We start from the raw sequence: 20,811 nt of genomic DNA, 5'->3' as shown, positions 1-20,811 counted from the left end.
CTGGATACATTCTTTCTGTATCCACCTTCTGCCTCAGCTTTGCTCTCATCTGTTGGAACTTGTCAAGAAAACAGTGCCTACAGGTACGTATGGTGGTCTTCCCATGCTGACTTATTAACCTACATTAGGATGTGGGGACATATGAGTTATATTGTATCTCAGTGAATAATTCAGGAGATCACAGCAGATATTTATAACTATTTATGTTTGTTTAGACAGCTCTGATTGCACATTTTATAGGTAATTTTCTGACGTGTTTTTATCTCGACTTTGTTATGGGCAGAGTCCGAGGGGAAAAGGACTTTACTACCTTAAATTGATCCTCGCCCATCTTTATCTTCCTTGCCCTTTGATATCTGTTGTAATTCTCCATTGCCACATAACGCACTTTCTTCATGAGTTCATGTCCACAGAGAAGTTGTACTGTCAGAGACCAGTGGGAGGTACTGGCAAGTCATAGTGGCTTCAGCTAAAAAAACTGGCACTGTGATTCAAGGCAAAAAAAAAAAAAAGAAAAAAAAAAGTGTGGTGCATTTTGGGCTGCAATGCCAACCAGCCTGCTTCAGCATACCAGCCTGTGTCCAGATTAAAAATAAAATAATATAAAAAAATAAATAAAATGGTTTGGCTGTGACTATACAGTGAATGTGCACTGCTTTGGCCAGCTGACATCTTCTCATGCTATAATTGGAAAATTGAATAAATCCACTTTAACAAATCTTTTAATCTCATTTTAAAGAGTCTTTAAACCAGACTTTTTGTAAAGGAAGATGAAAAAAAATCTTGGAATGACTCTGACATCAGTGACCTAATGTTCTGTCCTGGAAAAGAAGACTTCTCTCACATTGTCAGAATTTAACATTCATTACATTCAAATCTGATTGATCAGATGTGTGTCTTTTTCACGGGTGTATTCTGTGTCCCAGCAGCATGTTGGAGACAGTCAAGGAGTGGCTGTTTTGGGAGCGTCTGTGGCTGCCACGAAACCTCTCCTGGTCCGATCTGGAGGACAGCGAAGGTCACGTCTACGCTAAAGCCTCTCATCTTTATGCTGTTCTGCCTTATGCCCTCTGCATACTCCTAGTCAGATACCTTTTTGAGAGGTGAGAGTATAGTATGACAGTAAAATGTGGTGGTGTGGCTGTAAGCTTAGCAATGCAATCTTCTGGTCTCAGAGCACTGGGATTATATTGTGCAATATGCATGGAACAATGACTCCAAAGACGTGCTGCGCTGGTCAAGATAATTTGTTATTCAGTATGAAACACTGACACGTTTACTGTTATGTTGCTTGTGTGCTTTTGCAGGTATGTAGCTACACCGCTGGCTGATGTTTGGGGAATCAAGGACAGGGGACGTGCCACCGCAGAACCAAACCCTATCCTAGAAAACTACTTCTGCAGCAAAGCACGAGTTCCATCACAGGTATATTAAAAGGGGCATTTCACTAAAAAACAAAAGAGGTTTGTTGGTTACACGGCACAGTCTCAATCAACAGTCACTCATATGGTATATAACATTTTAGGTAGAGCATTTTCTGTGGTGTTTTACAGATATTCTGGGTCACTGTACTTGTAGGTTGGTTTTTTGTCAATACAAATTGGACGTTTTTGCTGCACAGTAAATCAAATGTTCTTCTATCAGAGATTAAAACTTTGTACTGGTGTATAACTTCAGAGAGTGTGTATAAGGACTGGACTGTTTCCCTCGTTTCTCAGGCTGATGTGAGGGCTCTGTGTAAGAAGATCAACTGGCCAGAAAGGAGAGTTCAAGTCTGGTTCAGGAGGAGGAGGAACCAGGATCGTCCAGGGCTTCGCAGGAGGTTCTGCGAGGCCAGGTGTGTGTCTGCTTGTGAATTGTGTGATTATATGCCAAAGTGACGACAAGCATGTATGTGTAAATATATGACATTATTATTCTCGTCTGTCAACAGTTGGAGATGTGCGTTTTATTTACTCGCATTTGTCTATGGAGTCCTAGTTCTCTATGATGTAAGTAGTTTTGGCCTTTTCCCATGTTTTATCACAGTGACTGTTCTATTTTAGGGGTTGTTTCTTGTGTCAGTCATTTTTTCCATTGCACAAATTGTTTGCTTTTGCCGCTGTGGGACATTTCTGTCTCCGTACTTCTCTCTGTCTGTCTATTTGTGTGCCCCACTTTGATTTCAGTGTGTCCAGCATGTGACACTCCTTGTCTCTCTCCCTATCTCATGTCTCTCTGTGAGTTCAGGGTTGTTCTCACACTCTGGCAATTGACACAGGAGACTATTATGCATGAGCTTGTGGCTAACATTTACCCTAGTTACTTTTTTTCAAGGCTAGACTCCATCCTACGTCACATTCCTCTCCCTCTGTTTTTGTTGGCTGTAGAAACCTTGGTTTTATAATCTGAGGGAGGTTTGGGCAGACTTCCCTAAACAAGTAAGTGTTTTTGCCATTGTTTTTAAGATGGCTTATACAATATTACAGTATGCAGCTTAATAAACATCTACTACCTGTGTGTTATGTGTCCATGCAGTCCATGCTGCCATCTCAGTACTGGTATTACATCTTGGAATTGGGCTTCTACCTTTCTCTTGTCCTCAGGCTCACTTTTGATGTGAAACGGAAGGTGAGTGCTCAGATACGTGCAGATGTATCAGTTTTAAAACAAAACCTGTCTTTACCTTTTATATTAAAAAGATGAAATAAATTGGGGGTGTCCATGTGTCATATACGTGCATGTTTACCTGTCATTTGTATGTTTGCAGGACTTCAAAGAGCAGGTGATTCATCATACAGCCACTCTGATTCTTCTGAGTTTCTCCTGGATTTCAAACTTCATCCGTATTGGAACCATTGTGATGGCACTTCATGACTCCTCTGACATCTTGTTAGAGGTCAGCGCTGTTTTTGCATCAGTGCATCTACAAGATAATCTATGTGATATCTGTTGTCACACTGTAGGCTGATGTGGTATTAGAATATAACTGTGACTTTGCACTGTCATGGTTCTGCAGCAGAAGATCAACTTGGAAAAGTTATTCAAGAATACAAAGATGTCTTTTTACATCTTCAAAGAAAAACATCACAACAAGGCTAAAAATGGGCCTTTGTGGTTGATTCAGAGCCTCAAGTTGTCTGACTGATTGCTAAAATCACTGTAGCCAGGACACACATAGGCCTGATGACAAAGAAAGAAAGAAAGAAAGAAAGAAAGAAAGAAAGAAAGAAAGAAAGAAAGAAAGAAAGAAAGAAAGAAAGAAAGAAAGAAAGAAAGAATATATACTCAACTCTCCGGCTCCATTCTTTACTGCCCTTCCAGCCTGAATATTGTGTTTGCCCGGCAGCTATGTAAAGGTGGTTATCTACCTTCTGTATAAAAACAGGAAGAGAACAACCTTCTTGTATGGGGATTATTTTAATATTCAAACTAAATATTAATAGCAAATATGCCTGCAGTGAATTTATGGCTGACTATAAGCTTTTCCTTTTAAACAAAAAAGTGAGCCTGATTTTTTTTCCCAGGAGTCTACACTGTGGACTCCAGAGATCTCTGATGCCATAAATGGATTCAAGTCCTCGAACAGCCCTTTATCCATTCCCAGCATCCATTTTTCAATTTGTTCTAAATTTTTGAACAGATGACATCTTGTCGATAGTCAGGACCTAGTCTGGACCCAAACCTACTTAGAATCTACAGGCTAATCTCCAACCTCACCTTCTTCAGTAAGATTATCAAGAAGGCTGTATATCAGCAGTTGAAAGGTTACCTAACAGATAATAACATTCATGATGAATTCAAGTCTACCTTCTGCACGTCTCACAGGATAGAAGCCACTCTGTTAAAAGTTGTTAATGACATGGAAATCAGCAGTGACAATAAAAGACCCATTAGCCCTGATACCCTTAAACCTAAGCTCTGCATTTGACTCAGTGGATCCTGCTGGAAAGGTTAACAAACTGGGTGGGTCTATCTAGTATGGTTGTCCAGTTGTTTGAATCTTACCTGTGTACTCAACACTTCATTATCACACTTGGAGAAATTTACATCAACAGACATGAATTTGTGTGTGGGGTCCCACAGAGCTCCATCCTGGGTCTCCTTAACCTTAATTGGTAACAATTCAAAATCCTGCTTTTAGTTTACAAAGCGCTCGCTGATCTGGCTCCACAGTACATTTTAGACACGCTGTCAGTTTACAATCCCAGCAGATCTCTTTGGTCACAATTTTGGGAAATTTGAAGCCACATTTGTGCCGAGGGCAAGTCTGGTGAAATGATGTTCAGCATTTATGTGGCAAAGGAATGAAACAGTCAGTCTGCTGATCTCCAACACTGTGTTCTTATAAAACCAAATCAAAGATCTTCTTATTCAATCAAGTATTTTCTTAAATGAATGCCCCATATTTGTACAGTGTGCATGATGTTTGTATGTATCTCTATGTGCAGAGAGAGAGGGGCTGTCTTTGCTTATAAGCATATTTGCTGTTTCTGTTCTGTTTCTGTGTAAAGCTTAATGAGGTAGTGCTATACAAACAGAATTTGAATTGAATTGAGTTGTTTTTCTCTCACAGGCTGGAAAGCTATTCAACTACGCCAGGTGGGAGAAGACTACTAACGGCATGTTTGTGGTCTTTGCAGCTGTCTTTATGGTGACAAGACTTGTTATTTTTCCTTTCTGGTAAGTGTGTGACTTGGAGGAATGCAGCATGATGCATGATGATGGTCTTGGTATATTGTATTAGGTATGCATATCTTTCACAGGGTGATCCACTGTACATGGGTGTACTCAATGGAGAGCTATGATCCCTTTTTCGGCTACTACTTCTTCAATGTGATGTTGGTGGTTCTACAGATGCTCCACCTCTACTGGGCTCTTCTCATATTACGAATGGTTAACAAGTTTATCTTCAGCAAGGTGTGTTTATAGGTGTTCCTGTGTGTATATTCATTTCTGTTAAAGAAAGAAATGTCTGAAATTTATACATATTCTACAAATTACATCTTGTTGCTTTTCTTTGGTTCACCCTCATTTTCTCCCTCTTCTCTACGGCTCATCTTTATCCTGTAGCTGGAAGGCGATGACAGGAGTGATGAAGAAGAGGATGACAGTGACTCATCAAAGGAAAGAAATCACAAATCGAGTCACACAAATGGCTCTGGAGCCAGAGGCCGGGCCAGTGGGCATTAACACAGACAGACAGACAGACAGACAGACAAGAACAGAGGAAAAGGAAAATGGACAGCAGACACATGGACAGATTTAGTTTGATTTTCAGCAGTTACAACCCATTTGCATATATATACAACAAGTGAATATGCTTAAGCAGAGAATGTCACTTCTAAAGGAACTGTGAAGGCTGACAGGTTAACCGAGATGAAGCTGCACGGTTTCTGAGAATTTTTATGATGATAATGACAATGATGACATTCACGTGTGTACATGTGTTTGTTGGAGCTCAAACGCAAAACTAAAGGGAAATTCATGTTTATAAGACTGTGACTTACTGTATGTGTGTTTATGCCTTCAGCACTGTTGTGTATGTGTCAGTATTTTTCCACGACCTCGTCCTGCTGCTGCGGGAAGCAGAAAATAAGCAGAAATATGAAGAGATTTCATTGGCTTTGAAGCACTGTGCATCAGTGGCTTTCCCAGCACGCCCTCTCGCGACAATCAGCGAGAATTGACAAGCTGATACGTCAGTCGACTCTTCGCCATCAATTGCCATAGCAACCACCACACAAACAAGGTTTACAGTAAGTTTAACGGCGAAAACACCCAAAGTAGCTTAACGTAGCTATTATCGTATCAGTGCACAAATAGTTCTCAGTGTTAGAGCCAAAATGACTCATATTAGAAAGTATCGCGCAAATGTCAGAATCGGAAACTGGAATGAAGACCTGCGCTTAACAGAGGTTTGTGTCAAAAAGAAGTTCTCATGGTTAAGATAATTTAAAGCCGTTCGTAACACGTCATTGGACACATAGCAGCTAGCGTTATCTAACTCATCCATCTTATCTAATATTATAGGTATGCTTTTATACACACACACACACACACACACACACACACACACACATATATATATATATGTGTGTGTGTGTGTGTGTGTGTGTGTGTGTGTGTGTGTGTGTGTGTGTCTGTGTGTGTGTGTGTGTCTGTGTGTGTGTGTGTCTGTGTGTGTATGTATATGTATATATATATACTCATCTCAGCTTACCGAACTGTAATGAGTAAAGACAGTAACGTTAGTCATCAGGTTAGCCACTTAGGTTTAGGTTAGGTTATTATGAGTTAACGTAGCTATTAAGTTACATTTGTTCTGCTATGGTGACAGCCTGTAAAACAAATACTAGAAGGAAAATATAGATTAGGGAGAGATAATAACTACGTGAACCATGGAGTTCATACAGTTATATAGCATTATGTCAAGACAACGGGTTATAGCAAAAAAGTAGCCCTAAGCATGATGAAGTTATATTGTGAAAGTTTTTTTATTTTGACTTAGAGTATACAAGTAGCAGTAGTTGAGACATGTTGAAAAATTCACATTTAATATGCTGATGTTTTTCCAGGATGCAAAGAAAGAGTATCTGGAGAAGAAAGAGAAGGGCGAGCTTACTATCCAGAAAGTAGACTTCCTCAAACAGAACCTCTTGAGACCGGTAAACTGAGTTTAAACTGTTCAAAAGCACCGTTAACAGCAACAATTATATCACAAAGATGAGTGGGATGGTAACGATCATGTTTGCTTGTGTGTGTAGGTGAAGCTCACAGTGACTAGTGATGGCAGATTGCACTTTGGGGATGTTGTGATATTAGTGAACATGGGAGGAGAAAACAGGGAGTGCAGTGTAGTCAGCATTAACACAGACATTAACAGTTTGACGAAGACTCCCTCGCCCGGCATTCAGGCCCCGTGTGGAGTCAGTGCAGGGAGAGTTGTTCAGGCCTGCACACGCACTGCCTTCATCATTACCAGGTACAGACACAAGCACACGTAAAACTACATCAACACACATGGCACCCACAGGTACACCCTTTAACACTGATTGTGTGATTGCAGTGTAGATGGCAGTCCTGAAGGATCAATGCTGCATTTTGAGCAAAGTTTTGCCCTAAAAACAACCAGTGGCTTTGCCAGGGGAGTAAGTCAACACACACACACACACACACACACACACACACACACACACACACACACACACACACACACACACACACACACACACACACACACCTTTATACAATCATGTTTCACAAAGTGGTGAACTCTTTCCATCCTTGCCTGTGAACGACTGAGCCTTTCCATGATGCCTCTTTCATACACAATCATGATACTATCACCTGTTACCAATGAACCTGTTTACCTGTGGAATGTTCCAAACAGGTGTTTTTGGAGCATTCCACAACTTCCCCATTTTCCCTTTTGTTGTCCCTGTCCCTTGCCAAGCAAGATCACAGAATGCTTAATGAGCCTGTCACTGCTAGGTAAGTCCCTGTATTTTGCAGTACACCAGAATTTTTAAATCTGGTGTCTTTGGTAACATCCTTGTGCAGGTGCACTTGAAGTGACGCATTTTACGTCAACCAGCAATGATTGATTTGCCAGAGCTGAAGCGGGGAGCAGCCTTATCAATGGAGTAGGCTACAGCAACTATGAGTATGGCGGAGCCCATGGCATAGTGAGCATGTCTTGTGTTTGGGTAATTATTGCCACTGCTAGAAAGAGAGACAAATGCTCCAAACTGCAGGTTTAAGTACACAAAAACTGACAGTGTCAAAGGGGCACTCCACCATTTTTCTACACGGAGTTCAATGTGATATTGTATTGTACTCCAGAGCCTGTGAAAACAGTTGTGAAACATCCTCTATGGCTCTGAAGGGAGAATAAGTAAATAACCCTGATGATGGGTTATTATGGATCAAGATTATCTCAGTGGGGCTTGGAGGATTTAACGTTTTTACAGAAAGCTTGTGTTACAAACTAGGGGTGTGGACTTTGAAAGAAGAGGGTATTTACTAGGCAGGGTGGGTGTAATGATAGCTGCAGCTGAATTGCAGTATGGGAGGTGTAATAATAGGGACTAAAAGTCAGAACATCTTTGCCTCAGCTGCTTTGATCTTGACTAGTCTTTTTTAAATCTGTCTCTCAGAAAGTCCCCCAACTTTGTGGAAGCTCAATACCAGACTGTAGACTGATGGATACACCTGTAATGTTTGATAAAAATAAGAGACCCCCTTTACCATCAGCTCTTCATGGTCATTTAGTTTATTGAACAGATGTGCTGTCTTTTCATTGTATTGGAAAAGCAACGAATTGGCATGATTCTGTTATATGGGGATTTTTAAGTAGCAACCCTGGTTCACTTTGCATTGTGCGCATCACTTTGTATGTTTTCATACAGTATTTTCTCTTCCATTCTTTCCTCAGCTTTACTTGACGAGTGACCTGCAAAGTTTTCAAAAGGTAGATCTAGTCTTAACATTAATTACTTATTCAAGGAGGAAAGCTTACATGCACACGTGCACACTCATATTATTGTGACTTCATTTAAAGTGTGCAGAAAAGTCCCGCCTACAAGAAGTGAACTTGGATGTTGACAGTTGCTTTCTGTCGTGGTGGAAGATAGTGCACTTTGACCCCCAGGAGAGGCTTGAATATGAGGAACTGCCAGTACCTGTGAGTGTTACTGTGCTTCAAGGTTAATTATTCCACCTGTCATGGAATTTTCTTTTTCTGTAAATCTTTAACTAAACACAGTTTACAAAATGGTTCGTGTTTCTTGTGCTTCCTCTCACCTCCATTACATTAAGAACTTCCATGCAGTTGTGTGCATGCTTACTTGCATGCTTTTGTTTTTTTCCAGGCCAATGTGAAGGTGCTGATCATACACTGCAAGACAAACCAGGCTCTCGCTGCTCTGAGTGATCAAGTCCATTGGTATTTCCATTCACCTTTTAAATGTAATCCCAAACCAAGAGGAATATCTTGCTGTGTTAAATATAATATGAAGGCTTTTGATTTGTGTGGCTCTCATGTCTGATGTCATCTTGGAGGTCCTTTGAAAAATGGATAGTAATAATAGTCAAATATGTAATATACAAGACGAGAGATATCAGAGGAAGATAACTTCAGTGTCGATGCAAGTCAGTTTACTATATGTAAGCTGTCTGATGTGTGTCTTTTTCTTCCTTTTTTCAAAAAGAGGTCTATGTCTAAGAGGTTCAACTCCAAGGCAACAATGAGTTGTAGCTGTAGGACAAGAATCTGCTTTCTTAACCCAAACAGACATCTGATATGTATTAATAAAAATAATCAGTTTCCTGTCTAAATATGTCAGAAATGCACCCCGTAGATTCATATCTGTTGGCATGGGCAAGTACAGTATTCAGTTTCAGTTAGCTCTTGAGAGCCACTTGTTGTCACAAGGTGATGACCTCCAATATGGCTGCTAAAAGTGATGGCTGCATGCCTGCTGTCTTTCTATAAGTAACAGTACTTGTGTCCCTGCAGGACCACATATGGCAAAGAGTATGAGGTGACAGCACACACCTTCTTGGATTCCCATAAAGCTGAACAGGACAACAACCACTGGATACTGTGCACCTCTGACCCAGCAGGAAATGGGCTTGTACTACTCAACCACCCACAGTCAGCGGCTAACAACAAGGAGCTCACGCAGGCAACCCCTGTCATCTAAATCTAACACAATCCACTCTCATAACCCTGTAATGTGTACAAATAGGGCAGGTAGACACCACATTATTATCAACACCTAAACTTTTTTAAATAAAGTTTGTTTTTTGTTCTGTTTGGGTCACTGAGTTTTTCCTCTTGAGCAAAAAGAGTCTAGGCTGGACTCCAACCTGGAATGTTGAGGTTATATGATACACATTAACTAGCCAAGCCACCAGGAGGTTGTGTAGAAAGAAGCATTTGATATTTTCTTCAAACAAAGGAGGGGTAAACTTGGGGTTCATTGTTTTAGTTAGGTAATAGCAAGATTTCCCCACGCATTTTGAATTTCCTCTGAAATAAATTTTAAACAAGAATATTAATGAGAAAAGGGAGCGAAGGATAGGCCCTGTCATGAAAGGGACATTGAATTCAAGAAAAATGAATCAGAGCAGTCCTCACCAGCTGACTTAATGCAGTCCTGTCACCCTTTTCAGTGTGTTAAAAATACTCTCAAAAGTGAAAAGTTTAATGGCAGCTTTATTATTGTCTTCTGATGAGGAAAGAAGTAGGATCATTAATAATATTTCAACTTCATGCATCTTAAACCAGTCACTCAACTGAAGCAAAATGATAGGACATGTGATCACGGTTGCTGTTTCCTGCTTGCAGTCTCATTGCTGTCGTTCTCACTCGGGTCCCTACTGATGGTGTGTTCAAGCAATGAGGTCGTGATAAGGCAAAATGCATTAATAGATTTCAAATTTGAAAACTTATTTTCCCCAATACTTATATGTGTGATGTGTATCTCTGAATTGCATTAGTTAATGTATTCTTATTATTTATAGTACTGTTATATAATTTTATTATAGTCTTTTATGTAAGTAATTTGTGCATTTGCAAAGTCTGCTACAACTGAGTGTGCGTACATGTGTTTGCTGGTTTTGCACATGCCTCATTCATATTCTCGTGAAAAACGTGTGTAACATTTACTCCACACAGCCTGCGTGGTTGCACAACACTTTACTGTGCAGGTAGTGTCACCTTTCGGGCATCTTATTTCTGTATCCTCATAAACACAGTGGAAAACATTTTTACGTTTAGACTTTAAACGGCGCGTGATGGTACATTTGCACGCCTTGGGAGTGGAATACGTGTGGCCTGTCACTCGTGATAGCGTCATGTATGGTGGGAGATGTATTATGTACTGAATCTGTGCACCTTCTACCACAGCTAATACTATTATTATGGCCTACGGTCCAGGGTGCGTTCAAGTGAAAAACGTTTAAACGCCTCCGTTTTTTGCAACCTTTTGTTCCATTCCGATTGTGCGCAAGTGCGTTTCACAGCAGCGCTAAAAATATCTTGTATCTTAACGCTTTCGATTTGTCTCCAAATGATGTAAAGGAAGCGGCGCAGCAACTGCATCCGTTCGCAAACTCACATTTATCACCCCGCCACCTATTTTTAAAAAAGCTTTACGTTTTGACCGTGTTGAACGCGACCCCAGGTGTCACGTTTCAAAGGGACGACAATAGGGATGAACTGACCAGCCGCGGCTTTTCAGGACCACACTGGAGGCAGCAGATGTGTGGGGGACAGCGCTCCGGCTCGACTGAAAGGTACGTTACGTTAGCCACCACATGGGAAGATAATGCACAATTTTACGTTTAACCTTGCTGTTAAATGTAGACAAAAATACCACGGTCATTGTTTAATAAAGATAAACATCGGATTTATTTCGCTCATTTGGCTAATATTTGGATTTTTTTAAATTGCGGTTTGAGGCTAACGTTAACTGTTGCCTTTAACTTTTAAGCTAGCTAAAGGAAAAATAATGTAATGAATGGTGGAGCCCGACTGAGAGGGCGCAGATATGTGAACCTGTTTCCAGGCGATAAAACCAATATTCAACATATTGATAACCACGCAGATAACAATTTAACGCTCTGTAGCTAGTGCTGATGTCCGTCCTGAAGAATTGAACGTCGATCTGGCGTCTGGCCTGTCTTGTCGTCGGTAATGTAATAGTAAACGGTATTTTACGAGAGAATTAAACCTGGGACACATAAATCCTTTTATAAAATACCCATGTACTACACGACGGCTCTTTCATCATTTGTGGCGATTTTCTCGCGGATTGCGGTTGTTTTAGGGTGATTACGAAGATATTTGAACGTTACTTCGTTGATTACAGAGGAATCACCTTACAGAACGCCGTTTTGCCAGAAACGCTGTCCGACACATTGAGGGCAATTTTTTCCCTTTGGCTTCACCATTTTTAACAGCTGGCTTATAGTCACACTGCGAATGTTAGACACAAAAAAGGTTTATCTTTCAAAATACATTGTATTGTTTTAGATAAAATCACCTCGAGTCGATAAAACAGACGCTGCTTGCAGATGAGTACATCAGTGATACAGAATTGTAACACGATGGAAAGCACAATCCTGCCTTCATCATGACCTCTTGTTGGTAATAATCCAGTGTCTGCACTTCAGTAAAAATGTGAATTTACTTGAGTATTTTCACATTGTGTTTGTTACTTAGGTTAAGAATAGAAACTAAATGTGCTTAGTGATACCTCAAAGGGCAGAATTTAGCTTAATAATGGTCACAGATTTAATGAGGATTTTGCTAAGACTGGTTCTGATGTTGCTGCTGCTGTCTACCAAGCATTTGAAGCACATTTAACAATCAGAAACTATTCTACACACACTTGCTCAAATGAAATCAAACATTAGAAAAGGGCTAAACAATAAAATACCAGACAATCTGAATCTGGATTAACAATTTATGGTCAATGTCAACATGACCTGCAGCACTCTTGATAACCAGGTGATACTGGAACAAGCTTAGGCACAAGTGAGTAACTGCATTACTTGAACTTGAACAGTGGGTGTGTGAAATGTGAGTGAAAGATCTAAGCAACCTAACTACACAGCCAGATTAGTTCAGTGAAAATGATTTTGTTTTTCTGCAAGTTCATTTTATTGGAATAGTTAATTTGAGGAAATTCTTCTGGTCAGCTCTAACTAAAACAACTGTCCTTCTCCAACTTTATTCCCTGCAGTTAGTACTAGATTACATAGCACTTTCCAGGAAGCTGCCAATGAACTGACTTTGTAATTATGGACCTGTGATTCAAAATAAAGCATTTGAAATGAGTCTTTTTCCCAATATGAAGGTCTGCTTGCTGCTTCAAAACATTCCTAGGGAAAAAAACTCTGGTGGAGCAAGACTGAAGCCTAGTGGAAAAATACTGGATCTTAAAATATTGGAAGCACCCTGAGGAAATGTGTTTTTAACTGAAGAATCCAAACTCCCCCAATAAAAAGCAGGTCGTACTGTACTGTTGTGAAGATTGGTCACATTATTCTCTCAGAAGTCTTGCTATGACTACCCAGTAATGATTGACTTGCTAAGTGAAGGAGAAGAGTCTTTCTTCTGTGCTTATTCACTGCCTGTCAAGGTAAAGTTGAGACTCAGTTGGCTGACAGGGTCTTATAGCTTTTATCTTTGGTGCTCCCTGGAGATAACAAAAGACAATAGCTCTAACTCTCATTGACTGCAGCTAAATGAATGGCAACAGCTGTTTTCTGTATATTTAAGTGTATTTACTATGTTTTATATGTTACATGTTAGTGTACTTGATGGACTGTGCATTGTGTGCCCAGACAATCATGGCAGTGAATGTCCCTGGACTGGTGGCTGTGGTGGTTTTTTACATTGTCATCCTGGTAATTGGGATCTGGGCGTCTCGAAAATCCAAGAAAGTAGAGAAGAAATGCGCTGCCAACAAGAGTGAAGTTACCATTGTTGGCGGGCGCAACATCAGCGTCCTGGTTGGCGTTTTCACCATGACAGGTAGAACTTTGACTCCATCCAGTCATTTAGAAGTTCTTATATATGTTCCTTTTTGTGTTCACTCTCTGCTCCATTCTCTGTGGGTTTTTTGTCTCTGTCTTTCACTTGATAATGTTTTGTGCTTTTCTTGTAGCAACATGGGTAGGTGGAGGTTACATTATGGGAACTGCTGAGGCTGTTTATTCTCCCAGTCAAGGTCTCATCTGGGCTATGGGGCCTCCTGCATACCTTATCAATTTTCTGTTGGGTAAGTAGCTGAAACAAATGAAGTTTCTGTACAATAACAAACTGCAGCGGAATAGGTGAGGGTTATGGTACAAGCCTAATCAAGATTGCTACACCGCTGCAAAAACATATCTAATCATTGTGGCATTTTGAGGTCTTTTCTTGTCATGGGGAAGTAGCAGCACTGTGCGGTTTTATTTTCAGCCTCACATAGTCAAGTGTTGCAGGATATGATTAGTCACATGCTCTGGACTCTTCAACAATAGTTTAGTCAAGAAGATACAAAAAGTCATGCTGAAACTATTTAAAGGGCATAGATTGACTGGGATTTGCACATACCTAGCTAATAGGATCTCAACACTGGCTTCACTGACCTGTTTCAGGGCCAAGGTGCCACATACACTGAAATGAAATCTGTCATGTTGGCAAGCTGAAAGAGTGAAAGTAAAGGTTCCTGGCTGAGATAGAAGCCTGTGCTCAATGGGACATTCAGGTGTTGCAGCAGCAGCATAGATACAGAAATAAGTACTTCAATAGAAGAAATAATTAGAAGTACATAGAATAAAAATAAGAATGGATCTAAAAGTACAGACTATAAAAGAGCAATTAAAATTAGAAAGCATACAGCAGCCTCAGTAACTTTGTGCATCTAAAAAGAAGCAAGGTATTTCATCCCTTCATACCATTTACCTGCTTGTCTTCATTTAATGTTGTTGTGGCCTTTTACCTATCCCAGCGTGCACTGGACGAGAAGCAGGGTAGAGATACTTCGAGACTTTACTTGAGAGTCAGGCAGAGTCCAATTAGAAGTGGATGTCTGCCAAGCAATAACTAATTCTGTTTTTTAAGACCTGGAAATCAAAACCTTCCCACAGATTATACCATGGTCTGGGTGAGTACTCGATTCCGACTGGATGCAGCTTGTCCATTAATTCCTAATAACGGATGCCTATCTAATAGTTCCAGTAAAACTGTCTGTTCATCATCTAAATCAATGATCTGGCTACATGGTATCAGCTTGCATTTAAGATGAGCAGCCATAGGAACAGGGAGACAGTCAAAGCCTCTGTTTACAATTTATTTCAACACGTTAACAAGCTATCAGCTAATTAGAACAATGGGTGACTTCAGCACAATGAGTGTGATCCCTCGGTTTCTTATCCTCTGAACACCACAGGATGGCGACAGTAACACGCAGCACACTGTCCCTCTGCACATTCTGACACACTAGCGACCATCTCACATGCCGTTTGCTATTCAACTTCCTACTTTAGGCTGCATTCAGTACACGTGACCTATCATTTGGTCATCTAAATCTTGATATTGATTTGGGAACCATGACATGGCTGGACAGCTAGCTAGTCTTGCTGGTAAAGATCTGTCAGATTATATTCACCTTGTCAACTGGACACAATGCAAATGACTTTGAATCTTGCTAGCATAACGTTAGCTTTCTGAGCCAAAGGATTATATAAGTTGAGTGTGCTAGAAATATCTCTTGTTGCCAAGCCGTTTCTAAGGATCGTCGTGTTTACTGGTGTGGTGAACAACATTTCCTTTGCAGGAGAACCAAATGGGAAGTAATGGTTTGTCCATGTATTAGTCAAACCCTCAGAGGTTACCAGAGAAAACAAGTTATGACTAGTGAAAAATGGAAGACTTTGTTTACAGAGTGCATGAAAATATAAATGAATGATCTTCATTTTTTTTTCCTTTGGCAAGTGACCATGTTTTACTGGGATAATTCCCCTCTAGGTGTCAGTTGTAATCAGGAATTATGCATGTTGGATTGTTCTGGCCTCCCCGTCGTCCACTGATTCCTGACAACGGACACCTTGTCAGGCATTATCCCTCATTGAAATAATTGATAATCCATGACAATACTTAAATAAGAAAGAAAATGCTGATTTTTAAGCCTAAATGAACATGCCCAGCAGTCAGATTATATTGTGCAACTGCATTATTTTTCCCATCGAGGTTCTTTCACACACCATCAGCAGATTGTTCTCCTATCTGGGCCAACAGACATTCACACATACAGCTTCACACCTACACACAATTTAAAAATTTTCCATTTCATCTAACCTGCGTCTTCATGGACTGTGGGAGGAAGGCAACCCCAACAAAGGGAGGATTTGTACGCAGGCATTTTCCAGTCAGATCCAAGCCCACAAACTCTTTGCTCTGAGGTGACAGCACTAACAACAGAGCCTCTGTGTGAGGAAAACAGATTGGACAGAGTTTCTGCCCATACCTAGTTGGCAAAAGCAAATGGGATTTTTGGGGGGGTTTCATAGGATTTTTTTAGAATACATGATACTAGGGATGCAACTAATGATTACTTTCACTATCACCTACTCTGTGAATTATTCCCTTTTTTTAATTATTTGGACATAATGTCAGCAAATACTGAAAAATGTCCATGTTACCAGAGGCCATGGTGACATCTTCAAACGTCTCCTTTTCTCTGACCAGTAGTCCAAAACCCAAACTTTGTTATCATAGAAGACTATAAAAAGCTGAAAATATTCACATTTGAGCTGAAACCAGTCAACTTTTACTGAGAAAATGATCACAATGATTTATGGATGGATCAAAAATGTTGCTGCTGTCTCTCAGTTGTTACTGTTGGACAACTAAAATTTGAATATTTTTAATGACAAAACATTATTTCAAGTAATTTATCTCTTCAACCCTTTTTTATTCTGTGTACATTCTCAAGGTGGATTGTTTTTCGCAAAACCAATGAGGTCAAAGCGCTACGTGACCATGCTGGACCCATTTCAGCATCGCTACGGAAACCTGTTCACCGCAACACTGCTGCTTCCTGCTTTGGTCAGTGATATTTTGTGGGTGGCCTGCATCCTCGCTGCCCTCGGTAAGTAATGTGCCTCAGTCTTTAAGGGCCAACGCGGTCATAGAAGTGTCTGAAGCAAAGTGAATTCAACAGAGCGGTTCTTTCAGAGTTTCTGACAGCTGTTCATATGCGTACAGGGCTCACACCTTTTTCTGGAGACCAAAGAATGCAGTTTCACTCAGACTTTATATTTAGATCTGTCTCTCACTGTCCTCTCGGCAGTCATAAACAAGTGAAAGCTCTTCGAACTGTAATCTTTTCATTCTGTCTGCTTAAACAACACAAGCATTTGTAAGAAAGATTTGCCTTGAGTCTTATCTTCCCTGCCGTCCTCCAGAGACAGGACCTTCTAGTTTGTGTGTGTGAGAGTAGAAGTTTAAGGGCTTCTCACAGCGTCGGTCAAACGGACTTGCACGCTGGCCTGCACGCTTACATGCGACACACTTGATATACACAGTTAATATATAAAATATGAAAAGTAATCATGGTTATATAGACAGTAATATAAGCTGTAAATACGGATTTCCCACCACAGTCGACTGTAACATGAAATCTTAACGCTTACATTATGTTTTGTGTTCCATCTCTGATTTAATGTTCTGTGTGCTTTCCAGGAGGAACAATGAGCATAATTCTTGGACTGTCATCCGCCCTCTCCATCATTATCTCGGCCGCTGTCTCCATCATCTACACGTTTTTAGGGGGTCTCTACTCCGTCGCGTATACTGATATCATTCAGCTTTCCTTCATCTTTGTCAGCCTGGTGAGAAACACAGGAAGCACACAGGGAGGGAAATAACAGAGGGAGGAGGGTGGAGGGATGGCCACAGAAATGAAGGCACTTAAATGAGATAGATGAATACATCCATGGTGAAGCACCATAAATTTAAGTAATGCAATTGATGACTTGTTCTGGGTTTTGCTTTAACAGCTGTTCTTTTCCCTCTATTTCAGTTTCTCTGTATTCCTTTTTTGGTAATCAGTCCTGCCGTCACTGACGTCTCACAAGGAGTCCACCTCAACCAATCCAGTGTCAACGCCTGGTTAGGAGAGCTGGAGCTGGCAGATGCTGGGAAATGGGCAGATGAAATGCTGTTATTGGTTAGATTTTAAAATTTATTTTGTGTCAGTCTGTGTTTATAAGAGTTAGGCGGTTGAAATACCACATCCCAAGCTGCATCACTGCACACATGCAACCACAGAACATGTTTCTTGAGAATCGGCTCTGCTTACATCCTGCTGTTGCAGTCAAAACTGAAACAGCAAAATGGAATCTAGCTTTTGTCTTTGACATGTTAAAATGTCTCCTGTGCAGCAGAACACAACTTTTTCCCCTGTACATTTTTTTAAGGGGGAAAAAGGTGGAAATGCAGTTGTAGCATTGGTAGCATTTATGGCTGTGGACATTTGGACTTCGTCATGTCAGGAAATGAAAAGCAGCAATCAGTAACATTGATGATGATTCTGTTCCATTTCAAGGAGAAGTTCACAACTGTCAGTCAGTCATAATGCTTACATACTCATATGTACACTGAAATGGTTTTTGGTGCAGTAATAATTCCTCCTGCCCATGCTGACAGTGAAAAGATCTCCTCCTAGTGGGATTTGAATGTAACTGATGGGAGACAAAACCCACAAATCGTCTTTTTTTTTTTTTTTTTTCAAAATTCTCCTGTTTTCTTCGGCAGTGTTTCCCTCGCTGAGCTGCTGTAAAGGATTAGTAACACAAGTTTGGAATATACACTCTTGATTTGTTAAGTCAGACTCCACACGCCTCATATTAGCTTTGGCTGAGCTTTGGGATATGCTCTTGCCCAAAACAAGGACTTTTGACTTTGCCCCCCATATCCTCCACTGGAATTGCAGCAGAGCGTCTTTTTAGGGCCTGTATGGGCACATCTTGTTTACTTTGAAACACTTGAACAAGTGTCATCCAGTCCTTTAAAGATGCAGCGGGAAGTCATACTAGCAAGCCACAATGCACAATACCAGAGCTGGCACATCTGAATGTAACACAGCCGTTATTCATCTTTTTAGATAAATCTGAGTTTGACCAGTCTAAACTGAAACATCTGTTTTTGAAACTGCACAAATTGCTTAGTTGCTCACTGAAAAATCGTGCGTTTCTCATGTGTACGTGTGTGTTGTAGGCTTTGGGGGGACTGGCCTATCAAGCTCTGTACCAGAGGATCCTCTCCGCATCGTCCTCCGCTCAGGCTCAGGTCACCTGTTTTGCTGCTGCTGGGACCGTTTTTATCATGGGAATCCCTTCAGTTGTCATCGGGGTGGTGGCTGCCTCCGCAGGTACACATGAATGTAAACACTCAGCTGTGCACACGCAGGACACACACATATTTTCAGTTAAACAACATGTTTGAACAATTAGCTCCCACCACCGGGGTAAATGGCGTGGGATGATATAATTTGTTGCATTTGTTTGTGTGGGAGCATTTGCGTCACCGGTGATGGTTGCATATTATAATCAGTATGGTGGGGCATGTAGCCTGTTTTCAGATATTTAGCTTCTTTCTCCCCTGTGCTTTTATTTTATTTGCTTTGATGCCATCACTGTAATCATAAAAGCTTCTTCCCCTCCCATTATTTCTTTTCCTCTCAACCCTGGCTGTCTCTTTCTCTACTTCTATATCTCCTCCTCCTTCTTCCTCTCCTTTCCTCTAAGACTGGAACCAGACTGCGTATGGTCTACCCCCTCCTTTTGAACGAGGGGAGGCAGGGAAGATCCTGCCACTGGCTCTGCACTACCTCACACCCCCCTGGTTGTCAGTGTTAGGCATTGGTTCTGTGGCTGCAGCAGTTATGTCCTCCATGGACTCTGTGCTGCTGTCCTCTGCATCCATGTTCACACAAAACATATACAAGACGACTTTGAGGAAGCAGGTGTGTGTGTGTGTGAGCGTGTGTGTGTTGGGTTCAGCATTAAGCAAAGTAACTCCATTTTTATTGTCTCTTTCCTCTCTCTCTCTCTCCCTGCAGGCCTCGGAGCGAGAGCTGCAGCGGGTGATCCGGGTTAGCGTGCTGCTGGTGGGCCTGGCAGGAATGGGCCTGGCCTTTGGTGATGACAGCGTGTTCGCCCTCTGGCTGCTGAGCGGAGACCTCCTCTACTGCATAATCCTCCCGCAGCTCATCTGCGTGCTGCACTTCAGCTGCGCTAATAGCTACGGCGCTATTAGCGGCTTCATAGTGGGACTGCTGATGCGTGCGTTGAGCGGGGAACCAGTGCTTGGGATTCCTCCTCTCCTCCTGTACCCCGGCTGGAGGGAGGAGGACGGAGTGATCTCGCAGTATTTTCCCTACAGGACTCTGGCCATGCTTTGCTCTTTGGTATCTATTGTTACAGTGTCTAAGTTGATGGAGCTCGGCTTCTGTCACCAAGTAATTCCTCAGTCCTGGGATTTACTGGGGGTGTTTGAGGAGATAAAAGAGGAAGAGGGGGATGAGGTGCCTGTTTCTCAGGTGGAGAAAAAGAACAGTATCCTTCATACAAAATTGTAGACTTAAATTTATTACAACCTCAGCCAAAGTATACACACACTTCTTTTTATGCAAATTCCTGCACAGGCTATTTCTGCACATTCTTACATGTACTGTATACTACACTTGTTTAATGCTTAAGTATATGCGTTGTATGCACCAAACACCGACCAGCAGTATGTTGAGAGTGATTCAGGGAGGCTGTTGAGACACAGTTGGTGTCTCTTTTGAACAGAACAGGATTAAGGCCACATATGACGACCTCAAGATTCTGATTTTAATGTCAGAATTCACATAGTCGTAATCCTCTTAAAATGAGCCTCTTTCCCCAATTGTTAATCGCAGCTAACCCAGACATTTTCATAGTTTATTAATCTAGTCCTTTCCACTCAAACCTTTTCAGTAAATTAAGATCAACCCAGTCGGTGTTATTTATTGTGTAATCATTAGCCATTGTCATACTTTCTGAGAAGCAGTTTTGCCTCTTTGCGTATATATTAAGCACTGAAGGGACGAGGAAATGCAACTGCGATTCTTAAAACCCTGAGGTTGAGTGTTCCTCAGAAGCAAGAAATCTTGCAGGAGGTGTCCGTAGTAGAAGCGTTAAACATTATTTTATGTTTCAAAGGGATCATTGTTGGCGGAATTAGAATTGATATTTTTTAGATGTTTTGTGATTGCAAGTGTTCATAAAAAAATGAAACGATAA

General features: G+C 41.1%; 3 protein-coding genes across 5 annotated transcripts; all 3 read left to right on the top strand.

Moving 5' to 3' along the window:
- The first annotated feature begins 930 nt into the window (after positions 1-930).
- Positions 931-5,250, top strand: cers3b (ceramide synthase 3b). Its single transcript, XM_070972472.1, has 10 exons — positions 931-1,103; positions 1,308-1,425; positions 1,719-1,837; positions 1,934-1,991; positions 2,370-2,420; positions 2,518-2,610; positions 2,750-2,878; positions 4,556-4,662; positions 4,746-4,899; positions 5,053-5,250. Exons 1-10 carry the CDS (start codon positions 931-933, stop codon positions 5,170-5,172), a joined length of 1,122 nt encoding a protein of 373 aa, XP_070828573.1. The 3' UTR covers positions 5,173-5,250.
- Positions 5,251-5,708: 458 nt separating this feature from the next.
- Positions 5,709-9,795, top strand: cfap161 (cilia and flagella associated protein 161). Of its 2 annotated transcripts, none has more exons than XM_070972165.1 (8): positions 5,709-5,897; positions 6,558-6,647; positions 6,747-6,964; positions 7,049-7,130; positions 8,417-8,452; positions 8,543-8,665; positions 8,853-8,926; positions 9,500-9,795. In XM_070972165.1, exons 1-8 carry the CDS (start codon positions 5,826-5,828, stop codon positions 9,684-9,686), a joined length of 882 nt encoding a protein of 293 aa, XP_070828266.1. In that variant the 5' UTR covers positions 5,709-5,825; the 3' UTR covers positions 9,687-9,795. The 2 variants fall into 2 exon arrangements, with proteins under 2 accessions (XP_070828266.1, XP_070828267.1); XM_070972166.1 differs by having other exon boundaries at positions 8,612-8,665; positions 9,500-9,755.
- Positions 9,796-10,681: 886 nt separating this feature from the next.
- LOC139337804 (high affinity choline transporter 1-like) lies at positions 10,682-20,811 on the top strand. 2 transcript variants are annotated; one of them, XM_070972571.1, is made up of 9 exons: positions 10,682-11,283; positions 13,339-13,528; positions 13,662-13,775; positions 16,476-16,631; positions 17,225-17,373; positions 17,565-17,711; positions 18,761-18,914; positions 19,291-19,508; positions 19,605-20,811. In XM_070972571.1, exons 2-9 carry the CDS (start codon positions 13,345-13,347, stop codon positions 20,121-20,123), a joined length of 1,641 nt encoding a protein of 546 aa, XP_070828672.1. In that variant the 5' UTR covers positions 10,682-11,283; positions 13,339-13,344; the 3' UTR covers positions 20,124-20,811. The 2 variants fall into 2 exon arrangements, with proteins under 2 accessions (XP_070828672.1, XP_070828671.1); XM_070972570.1 differs by lacking the exon at positions 10,682-11,283 and having other exon boundaries at positions 13,206-13,528.

Source organism: Chaetodon trifascialis, chromosome 10 (genome assembly GCF_039877785.1).
Source record: "Chaetodon trifascialis isolate fChaTrf1 chromosome 10, fChaTrf1.hap1, whole genome shotgun sequence".
In the NCBI taxonomy this organism is placed as follows: domain Eukaryota; kingdom Metazoa; phylum Chordata; class Actinopteri; order Chaetodontiformes; family Chaetodontidae; genus Chaetodon; species Chaetodon trifascialis.
Note: the sequence above shows the minus strand (reverse complement) of the source record. Positions and strands in the feature narration are given on the sequence as shown.